Source organism: Odontomachus brunneus, unplaced genomic scaffold, assembly GCF_010583005.1.
Source record: "Odontomachus brunneus isolate Ranch 3 - 2012 unplaced genomic scaffold, Obru_v1 Obru_scaffold_002, whole genome shotgun sequence".
NCBI classification, from domain to species: Eukaryota; Metazoa; Arthropoda; class Insecta; order Hymenoptera; family Formicidae; genus Odontomachus; species Odontomachus brunneus.
Window position 1 is genome coordinate 665,556 of NW_022639452.1, and position 18,856 is coordinate 684,411.

Here is an 18,856-nt window from a genome sequence, read left to right on the forward strand (position 1 = left end):
AACCGAAATGGCACGTGAGAATCGTAAGAGCTGCGGGTCGAGTTATTTCTGTAATCGTACTGGATTATTATTTCAAGGCAGATAGGGATATGTATATACGGTGTAAGCGTAAGGCACGCTAAACAGTACATTGCCCTGAAGAACAGAGGCGATTAAACGCGTCTAATTTTGACCGGCTTCAAGTCGACGAAACTGATGATTCGTCCGTGGTATATTTCTATTTGTCTTCCGGCCAAGTTCTATCGGAGAACTCGGTGAACGTCTTTATAAAAGATGCGCACGTACACGGAAGTATAACGGAAGAATACAATTTAGGTCAGGTGTAATCTAGGCGGCACGTAGATCCCATCACTGAAATTATTCTTACACTGAAAAAACAATAAAATTATAAGAGAAAGGCCAATGAGAGTCACGTGTTGGAAGAAAGTACGCAGAAAAATGTTAATTTTGTAAGAATATAACATGTGTCGAAGATAATTTATTTACATTTTTTTCTCCATACTTCTGTCCAACGTATGGCTCGCATTAGTCTTTCTCTTATAAGACTTTTCAAAATCTAAGAGCCTTACCTAATTAATTTGAGAAAACAATACTTGAGAATTTATCTGCGGAATTTATTCACACAGAAATACAAACTTTATTTCACAGAAATAAACTTTGTTTCCCACAAAGAAATGTTCAAGTATTTTTTTTTCAATGAACTGAAACAGATAAATATACGACAGACACGTATCAATAATGCAGGCTTCATACTCGTCGGTTAGCAACAACAGTTTTATTCCCGGGCGATCGTATACAAATAATTCTTGTGGAATGTGTGTGATAATGCACGTAACGTATCCTTATCTATGCGTGTGTTTTGCGCATCCTTTCTCGGCGACATATTGCAGGCTCATTAATTCAGCGGACTAGACATTATCATAATCGATAAATTAGGAGGCGGAGCGATTGCACGCTCTCGGGATAATCGGAAGCACAATTATTTCGCGGTTGACACGTCCCATCGGATCGATATATCTGGCGTTGTATAATACCTGTGTCCGTTCTCCTGACAAACACTTCATCGGCAGCTCCATAAATTCCCGTCGTCTTCGCGCGAACTCGCGATAAATCAGACGCGCAAGAACATTATTCCGCGCGATAATGCAACGCAAAAATTCCGAATGCAAGAAATTATGGATTTTGCAATTAGCTTCATACAAAGTGCTACGGTTTTCTCGTTCCACAATTTCTCCGTTCATCTTCGTAGTCCCCATCAGCCTCCATTAGCTGTGTCGTAAATAGGAGTGATTTCTCTTCTCTAGCGTTTCTAAAACTAGAAATTATAGATTATCGTCGCGATAATATTGTGTGGCAACAAGAGAGCCTATGGACTATGAACTATCAACTATAATAAACTATAACTATAACTATAACTATAATAATATAACTATAACTATAATAAACTATCAACTATATGTAATCGCCGATACGCAGTCGTCGATAATTAGCATCTACAAAAACGTTTGCACCAGTCACTTTCGATATGGTGTCGTTTCGCTTCTCTATATTTTACATGTTTATCTGTACAATTTCTGTGTGTCTGTCTCGACACACTGAGAGAGAGGTACTTGAATAGTTATTTGCGGGATATACAAGATCTATTTCTACAAAATATAAACTTTTATCCCACGCGTAAATTTTCAAGCATTTGTTTATCAGTGCATTTTCCATCGGCCAAAGTTCATTTTTCATCATTCAATTGTACATTTGAAACCTCTTCAATCATATATTTAAAATCGAGAAGCTATATGACTCGCACTGCTTCTCCCAAGATTGATAATGTTCTTACGGCTATGCTATCCCGGCATTATTCGCAGTTTCTACGTTGCATCAGCACGTAAATCCTCCCCTTCAGTCCGTAGGTTCTGACCTACAACACGTCACTATCTTGTAATGGAGCGCGTCTATCGCGTGGTTCAGTTGTTCCTTGAGCTCTCGAGCTTTCACGTAAACGTCCTCCTTCATCAGATTGTAGCACATGGCGACCAAACCCATTCCCAACAAGAGGTAGACGAAGTTGATAATGAGCTTCGTCTGATTGTTCTCCATGGAGTCGTCTTGTTTCCAACCGGGTACCAGGTCGCCCATGCCGATCTTGCAAAGCGACGTGACGCAAAAGTAGGCGCTGTCCAAGTAGTCCCATTTCTCCCACTCGGCGAACATGATCGAGCCGGCAAGAATGTAGCCGAATATCACCCAGAGGCAAGCGGTCGAAGGTACGGTGATCCTCTGGCCGGGTTTTCGTTGACCGGTGCACTCGTGCAGCCGCGTGTAAAGCCAGCGGAAAGTTTGCGCGAGCACCTTGCCCATGTTGAGGAAGTAGAGTACGTAGAGCGGAATGCCGAGGACCGCGTAGACCACAGTGGCGCCCTTGCCCCATTGGGTCTTCGGCACCAGACTGCCGTAGCCGATCATCGTGAACACCGACAAGCAGAACATCAACGCCGCCGGGAAGGACCATAGATCGGTGGCCTTGAGGCCGGTACAGTTGACCTTGTTGCGCTCGTTGGTGGTGATGTTCTCCTGGTAGCGCAGCAGGATGGTGTTGGACACCTCGCAGAAGGCGGTGCGGTTGAACACATTGACGGATTGATTGCTCGCGGTGCCGAACCACAACTCGTCCGCGTAGTCCTTGCGAATGGACTCGCGAACGCATACCACCTCCGGCTCCTCCAGGGTCTCGATCGTCATGAAGCCGAAGGCGCCCACGATCGCGTAGCCGACGACCAAGCCACCCACGCCCACCTGGGTGCACATGAAGGCCACCAGCTTGCGACAGCAGTCCTTGATGCGCTCCCGCGGATCGACGCCGGTCGACGTCGAGGACGAGTCTCGGCTCCTCAGGGAGGACCTCATCATCGGGACGCCGGAGCGCGGCATGTTCCGACGCGAACTACCAACGACGGTACCGCGCCAGTCGCGAGGCGAATCGACGCAGCCATGCACATGGAGAACACCACCGCCTTGGTGCTGATACTTGGCGGCAACTCGTGCGCCGCTTTTCTATTTCGGGTTCACGGGACGCCCCTCTGCGCGCAGACTTCCCTTCTCGTTTCCTCCCGCGGGATTCCACTCTGTTCGACTCCTCTCTTCCTTCTCCTGTTGAATCGTGCGGCCCCTATCACACGGCTGCGTTTCCGTTTCAACTACTCGCCCCCTCGCGGGTCATTCTCGCGGGATTGGAATCGGTGTGGTGGATTGAGATTTATCGTTGGGCTCTCTTACACGAAGGAAATACGCCAACTGAAAGTCGACGTTAGACTCTCGGCCATTCGAGATCGAATTCGATCAATCATCCGTCGCGATAGGCAATCCACAATTATGACGGGGGCCGAGCTTTCGGATTGAACGCCGGAGCCGCGTGATATATTGGACTACTTGGGGAGAATCGCATAAATTGTAAATCAATGTTGCCACGCTACTTCGGTCGGACTATTTTAATCCCGAGACGCGACTTACTCTCTTTCGACGATGACGACGCGTTCGTACGGTGAAAGAATAACTCCGTTACGAGGCGCTTGTTCGCAAACGGACTCTGTGAATTTTACTATTTTTACCGCGTCTACGATCGCCAGCCGCTGAATTCGTGGGAACCCGCGTTTGTGCGTGGAACTTGAAATAGTTACCCACGGCTGTGACGTTGCCAAATAACATTCCACTATGCGAGAGAGCCCGATGAAAAGGCATCTTTAATCGCGAAAGGAAATATGACATAAAGGGTTATAATGCAACCGGCGCGTTGTGAAAGGATCGCGAAGTAGCATTGTCTTTGTCTGAGCGTATGTATGTGTATGTGTGTGTATGTGTATGTATGAGAACGGCTTTAGTTAGCGCAATGTGTCATCGTTGTCGGTATTCCAATCAGCATCGCTAGGATATCGGAACTTCGAGGGGGAGACATAGAGAGGATCGTGTGACATAATTAACCGCATCATGGGGGAGATGGGGGAGAGCTCCCCTTTGCCGCATTACACGTGCGGAAACCAGACCAGTAAATTTAACATTGTTTCCCGCGCCGACGTGCTCTCGCTTCGACTTACGTCGACTTATGCAAATCTCGCTGGGACAAACTTCGACGTTGACACTCGCAAGATGACTGTGTGAAGATGCCACGTGTTCGTATTGCCAAGATAAACGAGATATTTTATGGAGGCACGCTATACACATTTTGGCACTTGAAACACGACTTTAGTCGTGGAAATATAAATAAATCGCTCTTGATAAATTGTACGAGTCAATTCGAAAAAAGAGAAAGTTTTATCCGATAAAACTTTTCATTTTGCACGAGTTTTACGAAAGAAACAGATCGATTTGCAGACTTTAAAACGCAACTACGACCGCATTGTAGACAATCCCTTACTTCCAATTTGCCGCTCCAAATAACATTTGTACGACGGCAATATAACTAACCTAACTCTAGCCTAAATAGACGAGAACAATTAATGATTTGTATCTCATGTTCATTAAAATGGCAAACGAGAAGTAATGATATGCAAGGTCGATCTGTTTCCCTGACGATCATCAAACAGCAAACATGCTTTTATTCTTATAACCGAGAGATTTTTCTCAGTACGCGCGATCTTTTGGCGAAGACTGTATGCTTCGGCGCTTCGCTCGGACGAAAGAGCAACATTGTAGCTTTCGATTTTGAAGGGCTCTAATGGCCACGATGATATATATCCGCATTTGATCCATTAGGAGTGACGAGAAGCAGGACACGAACGTGTCACGAGTAACATGATTTCGTGTATACTCACTTACCTCTAAAAATATCTGAACTCATTGGTAATTTGAACGCTCGAGCCACGCGCGTTCGAGAAACGCCGTCGACTGCGTTCCAAATGACATTTCACGTTTAATTACTTCGAACTGTCTGCGCAATGTTGATCAAGTTGTTTCCTCAAACACTGTGGATACAAACGAAAGAATGGAGCAGAGAAAACTTTCGGGATAAGAACTCTCAATTTTGAAGGTACAGTCGCGCGAAATGGGATTTCTCTCTCGCGAAAGCTTTACTCTTTTTTTCTCTCGTTATTACCATCTTTGAAGAATGTCAGACTCGCAGAAACTTCGCTCGAGCGCGAACTCGCGACTGTCATCGATGTCGATCGGAGGCGCGCCTTGCGGATCGATTGATCGGAAGTGCAATTTCGCGGGGGTCCGTGGTTTGGGCACGTCGTCAGCATGTCGTCAGCACGTCGTCTCTTCAAGAAATTTGCACCGTGTAGATCAGTCGGGCGGCGGTCGTCGTGCCAGTTGCATCTCGGCAAAATGACGGCATGTGCATCACGTGTGAAATTCGGTTTAGATTGCCCACTGGTGATTACGCTAGCGTTGCTTTGCGCAGGTAAAGAGCATCTCGCAAACTTTTTGATAACATCCCGCGGCTCTTTGCGTTTGCGGATCATAGTCGTCCTCTTTCCGGTTTCGTGGTGTTTCTATATTTTTCATAAATTAAATTCTTCAAATGAGTATATTCCGATTTTCTAGAAAGTCTACGCGTGTTTTGAATTTTTGCTGACAAAATCTCCCAATTGTTTCTCTTGTATTATAAAATATATTTTAGAAAATGTTGGGGAAACTCGGTTATTTTGATAATGAAGGTACATACAAGGTATCCGATGATGACACTTGAAACTCTTGTGCGGATTAAGTTAGACTGAACAAAAAAGTGCTCTACCAAACAACCACATAGATACTTGAGTTATTTTGATTAAAGAAGATTTTGGTCAACGATCGCAGGTTTTCGAATCTTCTTTCGTTTATAAGATTAGCGCGTGATTACTCGCTAATTTTCTTTCAACAATAACTCAAAATTTTACGAGGTTATTTGCAGAATAAATGAGGGAATTTTTCGTTTGATCTGATCTACACGGGAGTTCCATATGTTATCATCAAACACTTTGTATGAGCACTTATGTTGGTTTTACCATATATCTCTTCTGATTGCATAAACATGGCTCCCAGGAACGCTCCTGTAAGAATGACGCTGTTATTTATTTTAAGCCAATATAAGATCCCCGAAGGTACCTGCAGCTGCTCGTGAACCAAACGGACGTTACACACGATCGGTCGATGAATGCGCAAAACGCGAGTCTAAATTTAAGATTTTGAAACGTGTTTTGTCCGCTCGCGAATTCATATTTAGTCGAACAGTCGTCCCAATTCGCACGGACCACAGCAGTCTAGTATTCATGTGATGCAACCTTCTGGCGAAATGTGATGCAACGCGCTTAAACACTTCTTACGACACTTTTATCAATCGCTTGTACGAGAATAAATCGTAAATTACGTAGTCAGCGCGGTGTCAGATTAAGAAGTATGACTTCTATCGTCCGATAAGCCGATTAGCCGTTGCGGTCCAGTTGCAGATCACGAACCGGCGGGGCCTCCTCCGCATTGCCCGGCACGTTAAATCTCTCTCGCGCGATAGTTCCTCGTGTAATCACTCGGGGTTATCCATTTAGATTCACGTCGGGATTCATCAGTCGTATGCCCGTCGTCATCGCGCTCGTATGTCACGACCGTCGCGACCGTTCCTTCCTAGGTGGCTCCCCGCGATGCATCTCCTCCGCCTGATCGGTCTCGCTCTTCTAGGTAAGGACTCTTCACGTGCTCTTCACTCGCTCGATTGCTCATTCCCGCCGCGATTGCCGTACCGTTCTTTCGCCTGCCAAACCGTTCGGACGAGTCGATCGGTGTTACGCTGAGGAGAAAGAAAAATTGCCGATGAAAATCTGGACGAATCTGAGTTTTTTCAGCCAATCGATTCGCGGTTATCGCATGTGATTTCGTGAATCATCGGAAATCGCTGCAGTTGGTATCGGCTCGCGCAACACGTGAGTAGTGCGGTTTTGTCCCTTTCCCACCTGTTCTCGTAATTTATGGATCTACCAGCTTAAGCTCTACCCGGCGTTGTCCGAGTTATCACAAGGTGTTAAGAGGATGAAGTCAGGGGCTGGGGATGGGAGGTGTGTCCAGATTTCATGGGGCCTTTCCGCGGACTCTTAGACAGTAATTACGCAAAATTTGATTCAGATCAGTTGAAGGGTTCAGAAGTTTATAGGGAATTTACAGACAGACAGACGTTCTGTTTTAAACAGCTTGCAAAGTTAAAGGTACTACAAAGAGTTACGAGCTATTCTAAAACTAAGTGCAAAATATGAAATTTTTGTTTTCTATCAACCGTTTGATGCCGAAGATAACATTATTTAATGAAGAGAAATGAAGTTAGTTTACACTCTGTATATATATGTAGATTCGTCCCACGATTCTTTCTTTTTTAACAATTGGTCCATATCAGTTGTGACACATCCAGTTGCGTGGACTTTCGAGTCGAAACGCAAAATTTCGCGCTCCTCGTTCCCCACGTACTACTTCCGCGTACAGAATCGTTCGGCGCACGCACTTTTGTTTAACTTAAACTCGCGCCGCTTCCTCTCCGTTTATTTTCTCACGCGCGTATCTTCGCGCGGGCTGTCGCTTATTTTCTTTTTTTTCCGATCGTTCGTTCTCTCTATTTCAATATCTCATTATCTAAAGCACGCGGGAACAAGCCGCAATGTGCGACTAGAGACAGGTGGTCTGCTATTTTTCGCGCGAGCATCGTTACACATCGTCTTGTCCAATGAGAGGATTTGCTTTCTCCTGGGCGAGACGGACTCACGCTTTTCGGGACTAACGCCAAAAAAGAAAATAGAGCGGGCAGCCTATCTGTATCTACGTTCGATATCTCGACCATTCGTCTCTCACGTTTTCTTTCATAACACAACGTTGTCTGTTGAACACGTGGAAAGAGAGCGCGCTGTAAATAACGAGAAGTGGCACGACGTCTCACCTCCTCCTTTTGTCTTTCTCTTCCTCCTGCTGCCCGATTCAACTTGTACCGTGAGAAAGCGCACGACAAATGCCCAAATGTCGACCTATTTGTGCCCCGCGCAATCTCAAATATCCCTAACTGCGGACGAAACTCATCCCGATCGGCGATCAGCCGGTCGCTCGTTGTCCCTGTAGCGGAAGTGTGCATTATGCTCGTTAAAGTCTGTTTGCCGTTTGAGCGATTCTGTCGTGGTTGCGGCGCGCGCTGATCCAGAAAGCGCCGGCGTTTATCCTACCGATTGCGGTCCAGTTGTCGACGATGACGACGCCAAAGGCGCGGGCACGCGGCCTCCTTCAGCGACGCGGCGAGCGCCGACGACGACGACTTCGCCGTCGGCTTTTCCTCGGCCGTTCGATCGAATTGGGAACAAGTGCGAACAAATTCGCCGCGAGCGCGCGCGGTCAATGAGGTCAATTCTGTTTCCTGTGTCGTGCGCGTTCAATTACCGATCGAGCTCACCGGAGAGCCGAATGTAAGCGCGCGCGCGCGCGCCGACGTGGAAATAATTATTTTATTGGTCGTTCGTGCGAGTTCTCGTCAAATTGATGCCGCGGCCTGAGGACGCGGTCGCGATGCCGGCTTCGTCAGACAGCGATCGTCACGCGTCTCCGTAAAATGTCGCGCTGACGAATTTTCGCACCTGACGCCGCGGAATCGGCGCGGATTACGGTAAACCGCGAGGTGCTACGTTAATGATAATAATCGCATTGTTATCATGTGTGCAACATGCAGCAACGACGAATATTGTGTGTGTTTCGTTTGCAGGATTACACGCATCGAGAGCGAGTGACTGGGACTATGGGGGCGAACATGGTAATTGCGATTATTACACGGACTAAACAACTCTGTTAGTGCAACTGCATTTTCCGTCGCTCGGGGACCGGATGAGAAAATCGTTTGTGGGAACGATCGTCTTTCGCAGATTTTAAGTTTTCAAATTGCTCTCAAGGTTTCGGCAAATTGCTCTCAGCTATTTCGAGCGAGTTTTAACGCAGTCGATTGTTTAGACGAATGTTTTCGGTCGCAGAGATAAAACTGAGAGAAATTATCTGATAAAAAATTAGCAAACAGATATTTCCGATCAATTTTTATATTCGATCAGGATATCCTATTAAATTTAATTGAGTGGTTTCGATCATAATGGCATATCATCGGATAAACTGATAAAAAAAATTACGAATAATTTCTGCATATTATTTCTTATCTGCGAATTTTTCGTCTGGTCTCCATCCAGTCGATTTGCAATAATTGAGCTTCTGCTCACTTGAAATGTGCTTGCGGCAACGGTGCTTTATCGGAAACGTGTAATTTATAATTACTTCCACTCAACGATAATAGTTCTCAAGAATACAGACAAAAAAATGATACGAATATCAGACGGATAAGGTCGTTTTCGCGATTCTCAAGCTCGATGCTTCACTCGTAATAAGCGATAAGTGCATTCTCCTCGCTTACGTGAAACTTGCATGCAGGCCATTAACGATCTAATAACCGCGGCCTTGACTGTCACTTGAAGGTATTTAGTGAACGAAGTCAGTGTATTGATGAAACAAAAGAATCGTTCAAGTAAGCGCATTGTTCGGTAATAACGCACAAATGACTCGTCCCCTAACAAATACTGGCCTGAGAAGCTTGCCAAAATACCAACGATACGACGCATAAATTAGAACGCACATCTCACATGCGGACGCAAAATGCAAAATTACGAATTGAAATTCGTCGTTCCTTCCAAAAAAAAAAAAAAAAGAAGAAAGTAAGGGAAAAAGGGAATATTGCACATTCTAGAACTATCATGAACAAGACATTTTTTATTTTTTCTTTTTTGTAACAATCGGTATACGATTTAGCTACACATTCATTCATTGCAATCACAATTGTTCTGTCCGCGTGTTAGCAAATTTTTTGAACAACTCCACAGGACCAGAGAACTGGACGGGAATATGTAAAACCGGGAAGAAGCAGTCGCCGATCGATATTGTAACAGACGAGGCCATAAGGTCTGATCTCGGTGCACTCAAATTCGACCGATACGACTTCGCGTTTCCCGGCACGGTAACAAACACCGGTCATTCCGGTAAGCTCCACGTTAGACTATATAGGATCTAGTTATATAAATAGCGCTCAATGGAAATATACATGTCTTCTGAATATATTTTTTGAAAGAAAAATTTTACACGTTCGCTGCCACAGTTGATTTGAAGAATTTTCTCTACAGAACACGTTACATTTGTTTTCACTGTACAAAACAGACTTGATTTGTTTACATGTGGATACACAAAGAAAAATGTCGTTGTCATACATCTGTCACATTAATAGCGAACATGTTAAGTACAGTTGAATATTTTAAGTAAAAATGTAAGAGAGACTAATTGACTATCAGAATAAGTTGGCAAAATCAAAAAGAGGCATATGTTTTCGTAATGAATCGCGTCACAGTGCAAGTTAAGCTGGGCGGAGTGCCGATCCACGTGAGCGGCAGCAATCTGCCGTCGCTGTACGTTCTGGAGCAGATGCATTTTCACTGGGACGCCGAGCACACCGTGGACAGTACTCGTTACCCGCTGGAATTGCATTTCGTGCATTACGACATTCAGTACGAGAATTTCAGCGTAGCCGCGGAACACGAGAACGGCGTAGTGGTGGTTGCCGTGCTGTTCGAGGTGGGAAACGCGTTATCCATTCGCGCAACATTCACATGAATGCGAGCGTATTTTCGCGTAGAGACGATGCGTTTACGTACCTTCGTTGCAGTTGAGCGCCGAGGATAATGTGGACCTGACAGTGATCCTAAAATTGACGGAGATGGTATCGCACTGGGTGGGAAAGAGCATGGTGACTATACAAAAGAAGCTGATACCCTTTCTGCTGTTGCCGAAGGACCACACAACGTACTACCACTATCAGGGGTCCTTGACCACTCCGGGATGCCAGGAGTCCGTCATGTGGTTCATCATGACCGAAAGGCTCACGGTATCGGAAACACAGGTGATTCGACAGGATTTTCTCAATCGAGCGCTCAGAGAAGCGTTAATTTATTTCGTATTACGAAAGTGATAAAGCATGTTTGTTTTGAAGACGAAATTGAAAAAGCATGTTTGTTTTGAAGGCGAGTTTCTTTTTCGAGCGAAAAGCTCTCTTTCCGCGATCTAAATCGTCTCTGTGTTCGGGTGAACAGGTGAACGTGTTTAAAAGCGTGATGAACGGCGACTACGCCCTGCAGCACAATTACAGACCCGTTCAGCTCCTCGGCGACAGGAAGGTGTACCATCGCCTGGAAGGATATTCCGCAGCGTCTTCGTTCACTTCGAGTGTAGTCTCGAGCATCCTCAGTGTCATACTAGTTAGACTGTTGCAGTCGTGCGAGGGCTTTTAGAATATATTCTTGCTCGACACATGCGCCTGTAAGTTACAGCGGCATGATATCATTCGTTTACATCGCTTTTGGGAAACACGAAACGTGTATTTATTATGGCAAATTCGTTCATTCGCAACTGCATCAGTCGATAAGGCGTTCTGGATTCCGCGTTGACACTGAGAACTCTGGAATTATCACTATCGATGTTGATACGCAAATTTTCACTTATAATAGAAATCATTTTTTACAACGCAGCATCGAAAAAATATGTCAAACAAAAATTTGTAAAGATGAAAAATTGATGGTTCTTCTTTTAAATTTCGTTACTGTGTTGGCTTTTTTCAGATCTTCCACTGTTGAACGCTTAATTGTTATTTTAACTTGTGTATAGTAATTTTTTTAATGTAAAAATATCTTTGATGCAACAGATGTATCATCGCTGATTAGCATGTGTAATGTATGTGATGTGTGAAAGCGCAAATGAGCGTTAATGTCGAACGACGTGTCGCCGATTTGCGAGCACATGTCAACATGTAAATGTGCCAAATAAAATGTGCATTTTTATAAAAACGATTAATCCCTTATATTTGTAGATACATAAAAACCTCTTTGGAGCAAATATCGTGATGCACGACACCACGCTCCCTCTTCTAACTAACTCTTTTCGCTAGTAATAGAAATAGTTTTGTAAAGTGATTGAAAGAAGACAGATGTCGATGATTTCTCTGGCAGTGGAGCTTGAGTTACCTTTCGCGCAAATTAACTTTAGTCTCGATTAAAAAACAATATTTGTTAGTAACAATGTTATTTTCATTACCTTGTTTTACTGCAACTTCTCCGTTAGAATACGGTGGCTGTTTCAATAGCAGTTCTCTAAAGTTGCTCCGACACGAAACTCCACTCACTCGAGGTCAATTCTACCCCTCGATAATTAATTTGTACATTCTGGGGTCTGCTGTCGTCCTACTGCCCACGACACGCACACTGCGGAATGTCAAATACTGCAGCTCCGCATTTCGCGACGTTTAACAGCATACCATAAGATAATTGTTGCTTCACCAGCATGGTGAACGCAATTACAAGAGAGCTAATGATTTCGTCTGTTCACCTGATAAACAGACCAGAGCGCACACATTCATCACGTATAATGAATAGTCGTATAGTATCGCGACATACTTATTTGCGATGTGCTATCCCGCTCGAAATTATAGTCCATTCAAACACATATTTTATTCTTCATATTTTAAGTCGATGAACAAAGGCGCAAATACACGATATTAATGTGAGTTAGGAAGAGAAACGGAATTGCAAGGGAAACGTCGAGTCGATGGGCGGTCTACTGTAAGTTCCGATGTGATGACACAAAAGTCATTCGTTTCCGCTTGTATAGGGAGCAACGTTCGCGAAGACGTAGAGTGTTGTTTCACACGAGACGGAAATTAACGCAAACGCGAATACAATCGCAGATGCCAACCGTGATTGTAGGCCACGCTGAACGAGACTACTTTGATAAATGAAGAATCGCGCCATCAACATGGACTTCAGAAGCGCGAATTCTTTGAACAGTCGAGTGAATCTGCTGTCGGGCAATCTGCTGCCGATAGCGGGCGGTGATTCGACATTTTCGCTGATCTGGCACGTATACAGCATCATCGTTTGGATAATTGAACTGGTTCACACGATCGCGCTGATCTTTGGGTTAGTTCTGGCGCCGCCAGAGAAAGCCCTGAAAGACGGCACCGTGTGCGTCGTGGTCACCCTGGAGGTCTCCTTCATGCTCACCCGACTTTATACGAGCCGGAAGATATTAGAGCGAGTCGTCGTCAAGATGAACGACATCCTGAGCGACGCGGACGAGACGATGAAGTACATCGTCAAGTCAACTTTGAGTCCGATAACGAAGACCTTTACGTTGTACGGCCTGATAGCCGGATCGACCATCATCATATGGACCATACAGCCGGTGACGTTTGCCTTTGACAAGGACGCCTTCTTCTACGTGGATTACAATTTGCCGTGCGCATTCAGCACTGAGCCGTTCTCGCGCGGCATGCTGGTCGTGTCCTCTGTCTTCATGACGATCGGCAGCCTGTTGCTGTTCCTGAAGAAATACAGTGTGGACGTGTACATGATGCATCTGGTGCTGATGTTGACCGCGCAGTATCGATACACGGCGGAGAGACTGATGTTGTTGTTTCGAGATCTTCACGAGGATAGTCGCGTGGACGACTGGCGCGACAAGACGCTTCGTCGTGGGACGGATCGGCGGATGGAAAGGGAGTTGAGAACGTTATGTCGGCACCACAACATGGTTTTACGGTAAGCACGTTGTGGTCGAATCGGTAATGAATAACGTATAATTGATAATTACAAAAAAGAAATAAACAGATATTAAATAACAACGGATTTCTCGTTCGATCGGATAGCCAAAATGACCGGCTGATCCGATTGAACGATTACGTCCTCAAGAAACTAAGATCGCGCAGCGACTTCCAAATTTTACTCAACGCTTAAACGCGCTTTTCTTACAATTCTTTGCAATATTTTTGTGGATTCCACGAGCATATTCTTCGTGTTTCAGCATATCGTTTATGTTGAGAAAACTGCTATCTGTGAACTTCAGTTTGCTTTACATGAACAGCGTCTTTCGCTTCTGTTGTATAGGTATTCTTATGAGTACAGTGAGTACTAATTGTTAACGTTAATTGTTCTATAAAACTATTTTCCAATTAATTAAGATCGATCGTATTGAGAATTGTACAGTCAACGGAGGAAAGAGGGAAATTAATAAAAGAATTTTTTTCTATGACGAGCGAAACATTCTTATATATTTTCAGATACCATCGCTAACTTTAACGGAAGGGATGTCCATCATATTGTTCTCACTCGGTTCGGTAATGCAATTCTTTCTGTTATGTTCCTCTGTGCAAACGTTGTCGGACGCGGTAAGATCTCTCGCATTGCGCAATTCTTTCTACATTAGGAGAAATTATCCGATAAAAAATTTACAAACGAATATTTTCGAGAAAAATACCGATGAATTTTTGTATTCAATCAGGAAACATCTGATGAGAAATATCGGTTCATAATTTTTTGATCGGTTTATCTGATGAAATGCCGTTATGATCGGAAATATCCAAATAAATTTAATCGGACATATCAAATATAAAAATTGATTGGGATTTGATCAGAAATATCTGTTTGTTAATGTTTTTTATCGAAACATTTTTCTGAATGTACGGAAGCAAGAAAGAAGTGTATCGATATAAAGAACTGAATATACGTCAAATCATTATTTACATATCGAATATAGAGTACGGAAATAACGGATAAAGCATTTGACGAAAGCTGGTATCAGTGTGGTCCGTCGATGAAAGTTACATTCTTGTTGCTGATAATGGCCAACAATCTGGACTGTAAAATCGCGGCGATTGAGAAGTTCAATCTGTCTCTGCCCTCCTTTATGACGGTAAAACTTTACACAACATCTGCATTATTATTTTACTTTGTGAAATTCTCAACGTTTTAAATTCCTCTCCTCAAATTATTTAACGATTTTTTTTAACTTAGCAATTTTTTAGATCATGAATCAATCATACTCAATCGCACTTTTATTTCTAAGAGCAAATTGAGTGCAACAAGGGACACGTCTCGAGTATGGAAAATATAGGATTTCTGGACCATCTCAGTTAATTATTACATATAATTGGTAATCGTATGTCGTGTATGTATCTAATGACAGGTGATTACAAGGGGTAAAGGGAGTTAAGAGATGCGATTTTAAGACGGATAGCTCAGACGAGTCTAAAGCCTACGGCACACGGTGCGTGTTTTGCTGCTAGTTTAGTTAACAGATTCCTTGCGCGCTGCGCTGTGGACTGCGTTGCGTGTTGATAAAATGGCAATGCTGCTAGTTTTCATTTCACGTGATAGACGTAGATTTGTTCTTTTTAGTTACACTAAGTTGTACTTTGTACTTTTTATACCGACCTAAAACCGACATTTTAACTCAAATTTTTCTTTTATTTTCTTTATTTCTTCTTTTCTTTTTATTAATAAAAAAGAGTTATTGCAGCTAATTTTTTTTCTTGCAACTTTTACCACTATAAAAAATATTAAAAATAATTATTATATACAATATGTATATATATAATTATACAAAAATTACATTACACAAATAAGTTATTATACGGAATATATATAATGATAATATTAATATATATATATATATATATTTAATTACCTACTATCATATATTGCCAGTTCTGACATGTTGCACTTTTACTCAGCTAGCATCAAAACACGTAGCAAAAATAGCATATGTTTTATCATCTAAAACTAGCAAGCTAACACGCAGCGTACAAAATTTCTAGCTTTATAGCTAGCATATTTGTTCGCATGGTTAAGTCGCATACGATTACCACGATTAACACGAAAACACGCACCGTGTGCCGTAGGCTTAATTCACATAATGACGCAAAAGTGTGAATATAATTCACATTTTGGCTCAATTTATCTCTTTTTTATTAGCTCCATGATAACGCTACCGATAAATTCGTCTCCTATCACCCTTATTTTCCTACGATGATTTTTATCAAATCAGAGGTAAACACAAATAAATAAATTTATTGATCATTTGTGTCGTGCTCTATTTCTTCTTTAATATCTATGGTACTCATTATCAATGAAAGATATATATATATATATACAAATCATCATATACCATCAGCATATACAACTAAAAGTTAATTAGTCAATTGATCTTTCGGAATATACTTACTGTGGCCATTGATTCGTAAATTTAGAGACTTTTTGTGGCATAGCACTTTCGATGTCCACCCGAATTAAGTGGACAGTGGATCCAGTGGATTAATCCTCGGTGACTCTTTCTCGCACAAAACGTGGAACATCATCAGGTACTGCGACTTGTTTCGAATCCCCTGCTCTGCAAAGAACAACGGGATGCTATAAGATAATTGTCACATTTGTCCGAGGACACGCTGCAGTGTGTACGCTGATCAATTCAGTATCATAGAACGTGCACGTGGATAATTTCAGACTCTCATATTAGTCAGCTCTGCAAATCAACTACATGACAAATGTAGCATCGTGTTGAACAAATTACACCCTTTCACGGTGTATTGCTCTCTCTCGATGTCTACTTATTTATAAACTTATATGTTTCTTCATGACAAGTCCCCCTTTGAAATCATTATTCGGAAATATGCTACATTGTTGACGATAATTAAGTTCGCGACGATTCCGCGAAACGGAACATCATATATCACATATTAATAAGAACTTGGAATAAAGTAAAACCCAAAGGGAATAGTGAACTGCAGAATAGCATTAACTTAGAATTTTCAATTCTTTGTACTTTAAATACAGAGAGGGTCGCTCATCCTCATTCGTAAAGGAAGGGGAACGCGAGCGATTGAACCACCGACTTTCACAGACTGCTTTGTCGTCAATGTAATTCGAAACTACCATGAAGATCGAAGGACAAAGAGAGAAAAAGAACATGGATTTTCGAAATTTGAATCCTCTAAATATCCGAGCGAATCTGCTGTCGGGCAATCTATTGCCGATAACGCCCGACGACTCGCGACCTTCTATTCTCTGGCGAGCATATGGCGTCATCATACTGTTGATCGAAGTGATACAGATCGCCGGGTTCATATTCGGTTTAATCCTGGCGCCGCAAAAGAAAACTCTGAAGGAGGGCAGCATCGGCGTCATGGTCACTATAGAAGTGATCGTTATGCTCACTCGTTTCTACGCGCACAAGAAGCTACTGAAACGGGTGATCGGCAAGTTGAACGATCTGCTGCGAGACGCGGATGAGACTATGAAGGACATCGTGAGGTCGATCCTGAAGCCAAAGATAATGCCGTTAACGTTGTATGGAATATTCAGCGTTATCTCGTTCTTGGTGTGGAACATAGAGCCGCTTTTGTTGGTTTTCAACAGAAACACTTTCTTCTACTCGGATTACAATGTTCCAACGGCCTTCTCCGCCGAACCATTCTCCACCTCCGTCTTGATCCCGTCGATTCTCATCATGGCGTTCGGTGGCTCGTCTCGAATTCTCAAAAAGTACAGCTTGGACGTTTATATGATGCACCTAGTGCTGCTATTGACCGCGCAATATCGATACATGGCAATAAAACTCGCCCAGTTATTCCGACATCCGCGGGAGACTGGGGGAGGGCGCTCTGAGGAAGATCGATGGGTGGAAGAGTTGAGAACATTGTGTCAACATTACAACACCGTTATATGGTAAGCACGCTGCACTCCTCTAATCAGAGTCGGGACTGCGTAATAGAGAAGTATTTTCGATTTTACATCTTGTCGTGCTTACAAACACTCTGTGTTTCAGCATATCATTGATACTGAAGAAGCTGCTGTCTTTGAACTTCAGTTTGATCTTCTTGACAAGCGTTCTCCGGTTTTGCTTTCTCTGTGTTACGATAACCGCAGTGAGTAAGAGTTCAGAATCGTTAACCTTATTTGCATTAGAGGTATCGTCTGAACAATCATCAGCCAGATAATTGTCGACCGAACGTGCGGCTTGTATAAAATACGATATTGTTGACTAATTAATGTCAATTATCTTAAAATGTGTCACGATTTTCACGGATTTTCAGATACCGTCGTTGACTTTCGCGGAAAGTTTCTCAGTTCTACTATTTACGTTCAGCATATTAATGCAATTCTTTCTCTTGTGTTCTTCCGTACAATTATTATTAAACGCGGTAAGATGAATAAATATTGTGAGAATATATTAAATAATCGGTTAATTAATTGGTTATAATGGAAACGGCAATTAATTAATAATTTCTTCTTATCGTGTATTTTGTGAGATATAGAGTACAGAAATAACAGATATAGCGTTTCACGGATGCTGGTATCAATATCGAGCAGCACAGCAACGTATATTTCTGTCTTTCATAATGGCCAATAATCTGGAGTGCAAATTTGCAGCGATCGAAAAGTTTAATCTGTCTCTGCCTTCGTTTATAATGGTACGACTTAATTTATTATCCAAATAAAACATTTTGTAAAACAATTATACAATGATAATCTATTATTACTATATTATAATCATTACCTAGTCCCTTTGACAAATTTTCCAACAATGTTCCAGATCATACAGCAGTCATACTCGATTGCTCTTTTGTGCTTGAAAATGAAGTAAAGAATAATCATTGGAACGAACACTACTCTCTACATGGCTGTAAGACAGAGAAAAAAGCATAGATAAACATGGTTTGCGTAATGGTCAGGAAAACACGAATATAGTACGAAGTCTTAAGAGACTGAAACACTACTGATAACTATGATACACACGATATCTTATTTCATTTTTGTTGCCTATTGCCTATTGGTCTCTAGACTGCACAGTAAATATGGAATTTGTGGAAAATTAATAAAGCTGTAGGTAATATGGCATAGAAATCTTGTAGATCATTCTGAATAAATTAGTGGACAACAATTTTAACGCTCATATCTCAATTTAGGGAGGAAATGTTGGCATGATTAAATTAAAATGCAAAAGAACGCTCGTTTGTGAAACAAGC

At 42.6% G+C, this 18,856-nt stretch overlaps 4 protein-coding genes across 5 annotated transcripts; 3 read left to right on the plus strand and 1 right to left on the minus strand.

The window, feature by feature from the left end:
- Nucleotides 1-732: 732 nt before the first annotated feature.
- LOC116842444 (potassium channel subfamily K member 15) lies at nt 733-3,374 on the minus strand. Its single transcript, XM_032811693.1, has one exon. The coding sequence runs from the start codon at nt 2,920-2,922 to the stop codon at nt 1,894-1,896; it is 1,029 nt and encodes a 342-aa protein (XP_032667584.1). The 5' UTR covers nt 2,923-3,374; the 3' UTR covers nt 733-1,893.
- A 1,890-nt stretch (nt 3,375-5,264) lies between these two features.
- On the plus strand, nt 5,265-11,849 carry LOC116842129 (putative carbonic anhydrase 3). 2 transcript variants are annotated; one of them, XM_032810880.1, is made up of 7 exons: nt 5,282-5,389; nt 6,510-6,639; nt 8,687-8,734; nt 9,840-9,995; nt 10,358-10,581; nt 10,673-10,906; nt 11,097-11,849. In XM_032810880.1, the coding sequence occupies exons 2-7, from the start codon at nt 6,558-6,560 to the stop codon at nt 11,292-11,294; spliced, it is 942 nt and encodes a 313-aa protein (XP_032666771.1). In that variant the 5' UTR covers nt 5,282-5,389; nt 6,510-6,557; the 3' UTR covers nt 11,295-11,849. The 2 variants fall into 2 exon arrangements, with proteins under 2 accessions (XP_032666779.1, XP_032666771.1); XM_032810888.1 differs by lacking the exon at nt 6,510-6,639 and having other exon boundaries at nt 5,265-5,389.
- Nucleotides 11,850-12,810: 961 nt separating this feature from the next.
- On the plus strand, nt 12,811-15,047 carry LOC116842119 (odorant receptor 22c-like). The gene is made up of 5 exons (XM_032810868.1): nt 12,811-13,595; nt 13,858-13,957; nt 14,114-14,221; nt 14,590-14,745; nt 14,858-15,047. Exons 1-5 carry the CDS (start codon nt 12,811-12,813, stop codon nt 14,906-14,908), a joined length of 1,200 nt encoding a protein of 399 aa, XP_032666759.1. The 3' UTR covers nt 14,909-15,047.
- Nucleotides 15,048-16,764: 1,717 nt separating this feature from the next.
- LOC116842702 lies at nt 16,765-17,559 on the plus strand. Its single transcript, XM_032812275.1, has one exon. It carries the CDS (start codon nt 16,765-16,767, stop codon nt 17,557-17,559), a length of 795 nt encoding a protein of 264 aa, XP_032668166.1.
- Nucleotides 17,560-18,856: the final 1,297 nt, after the last annotated feature.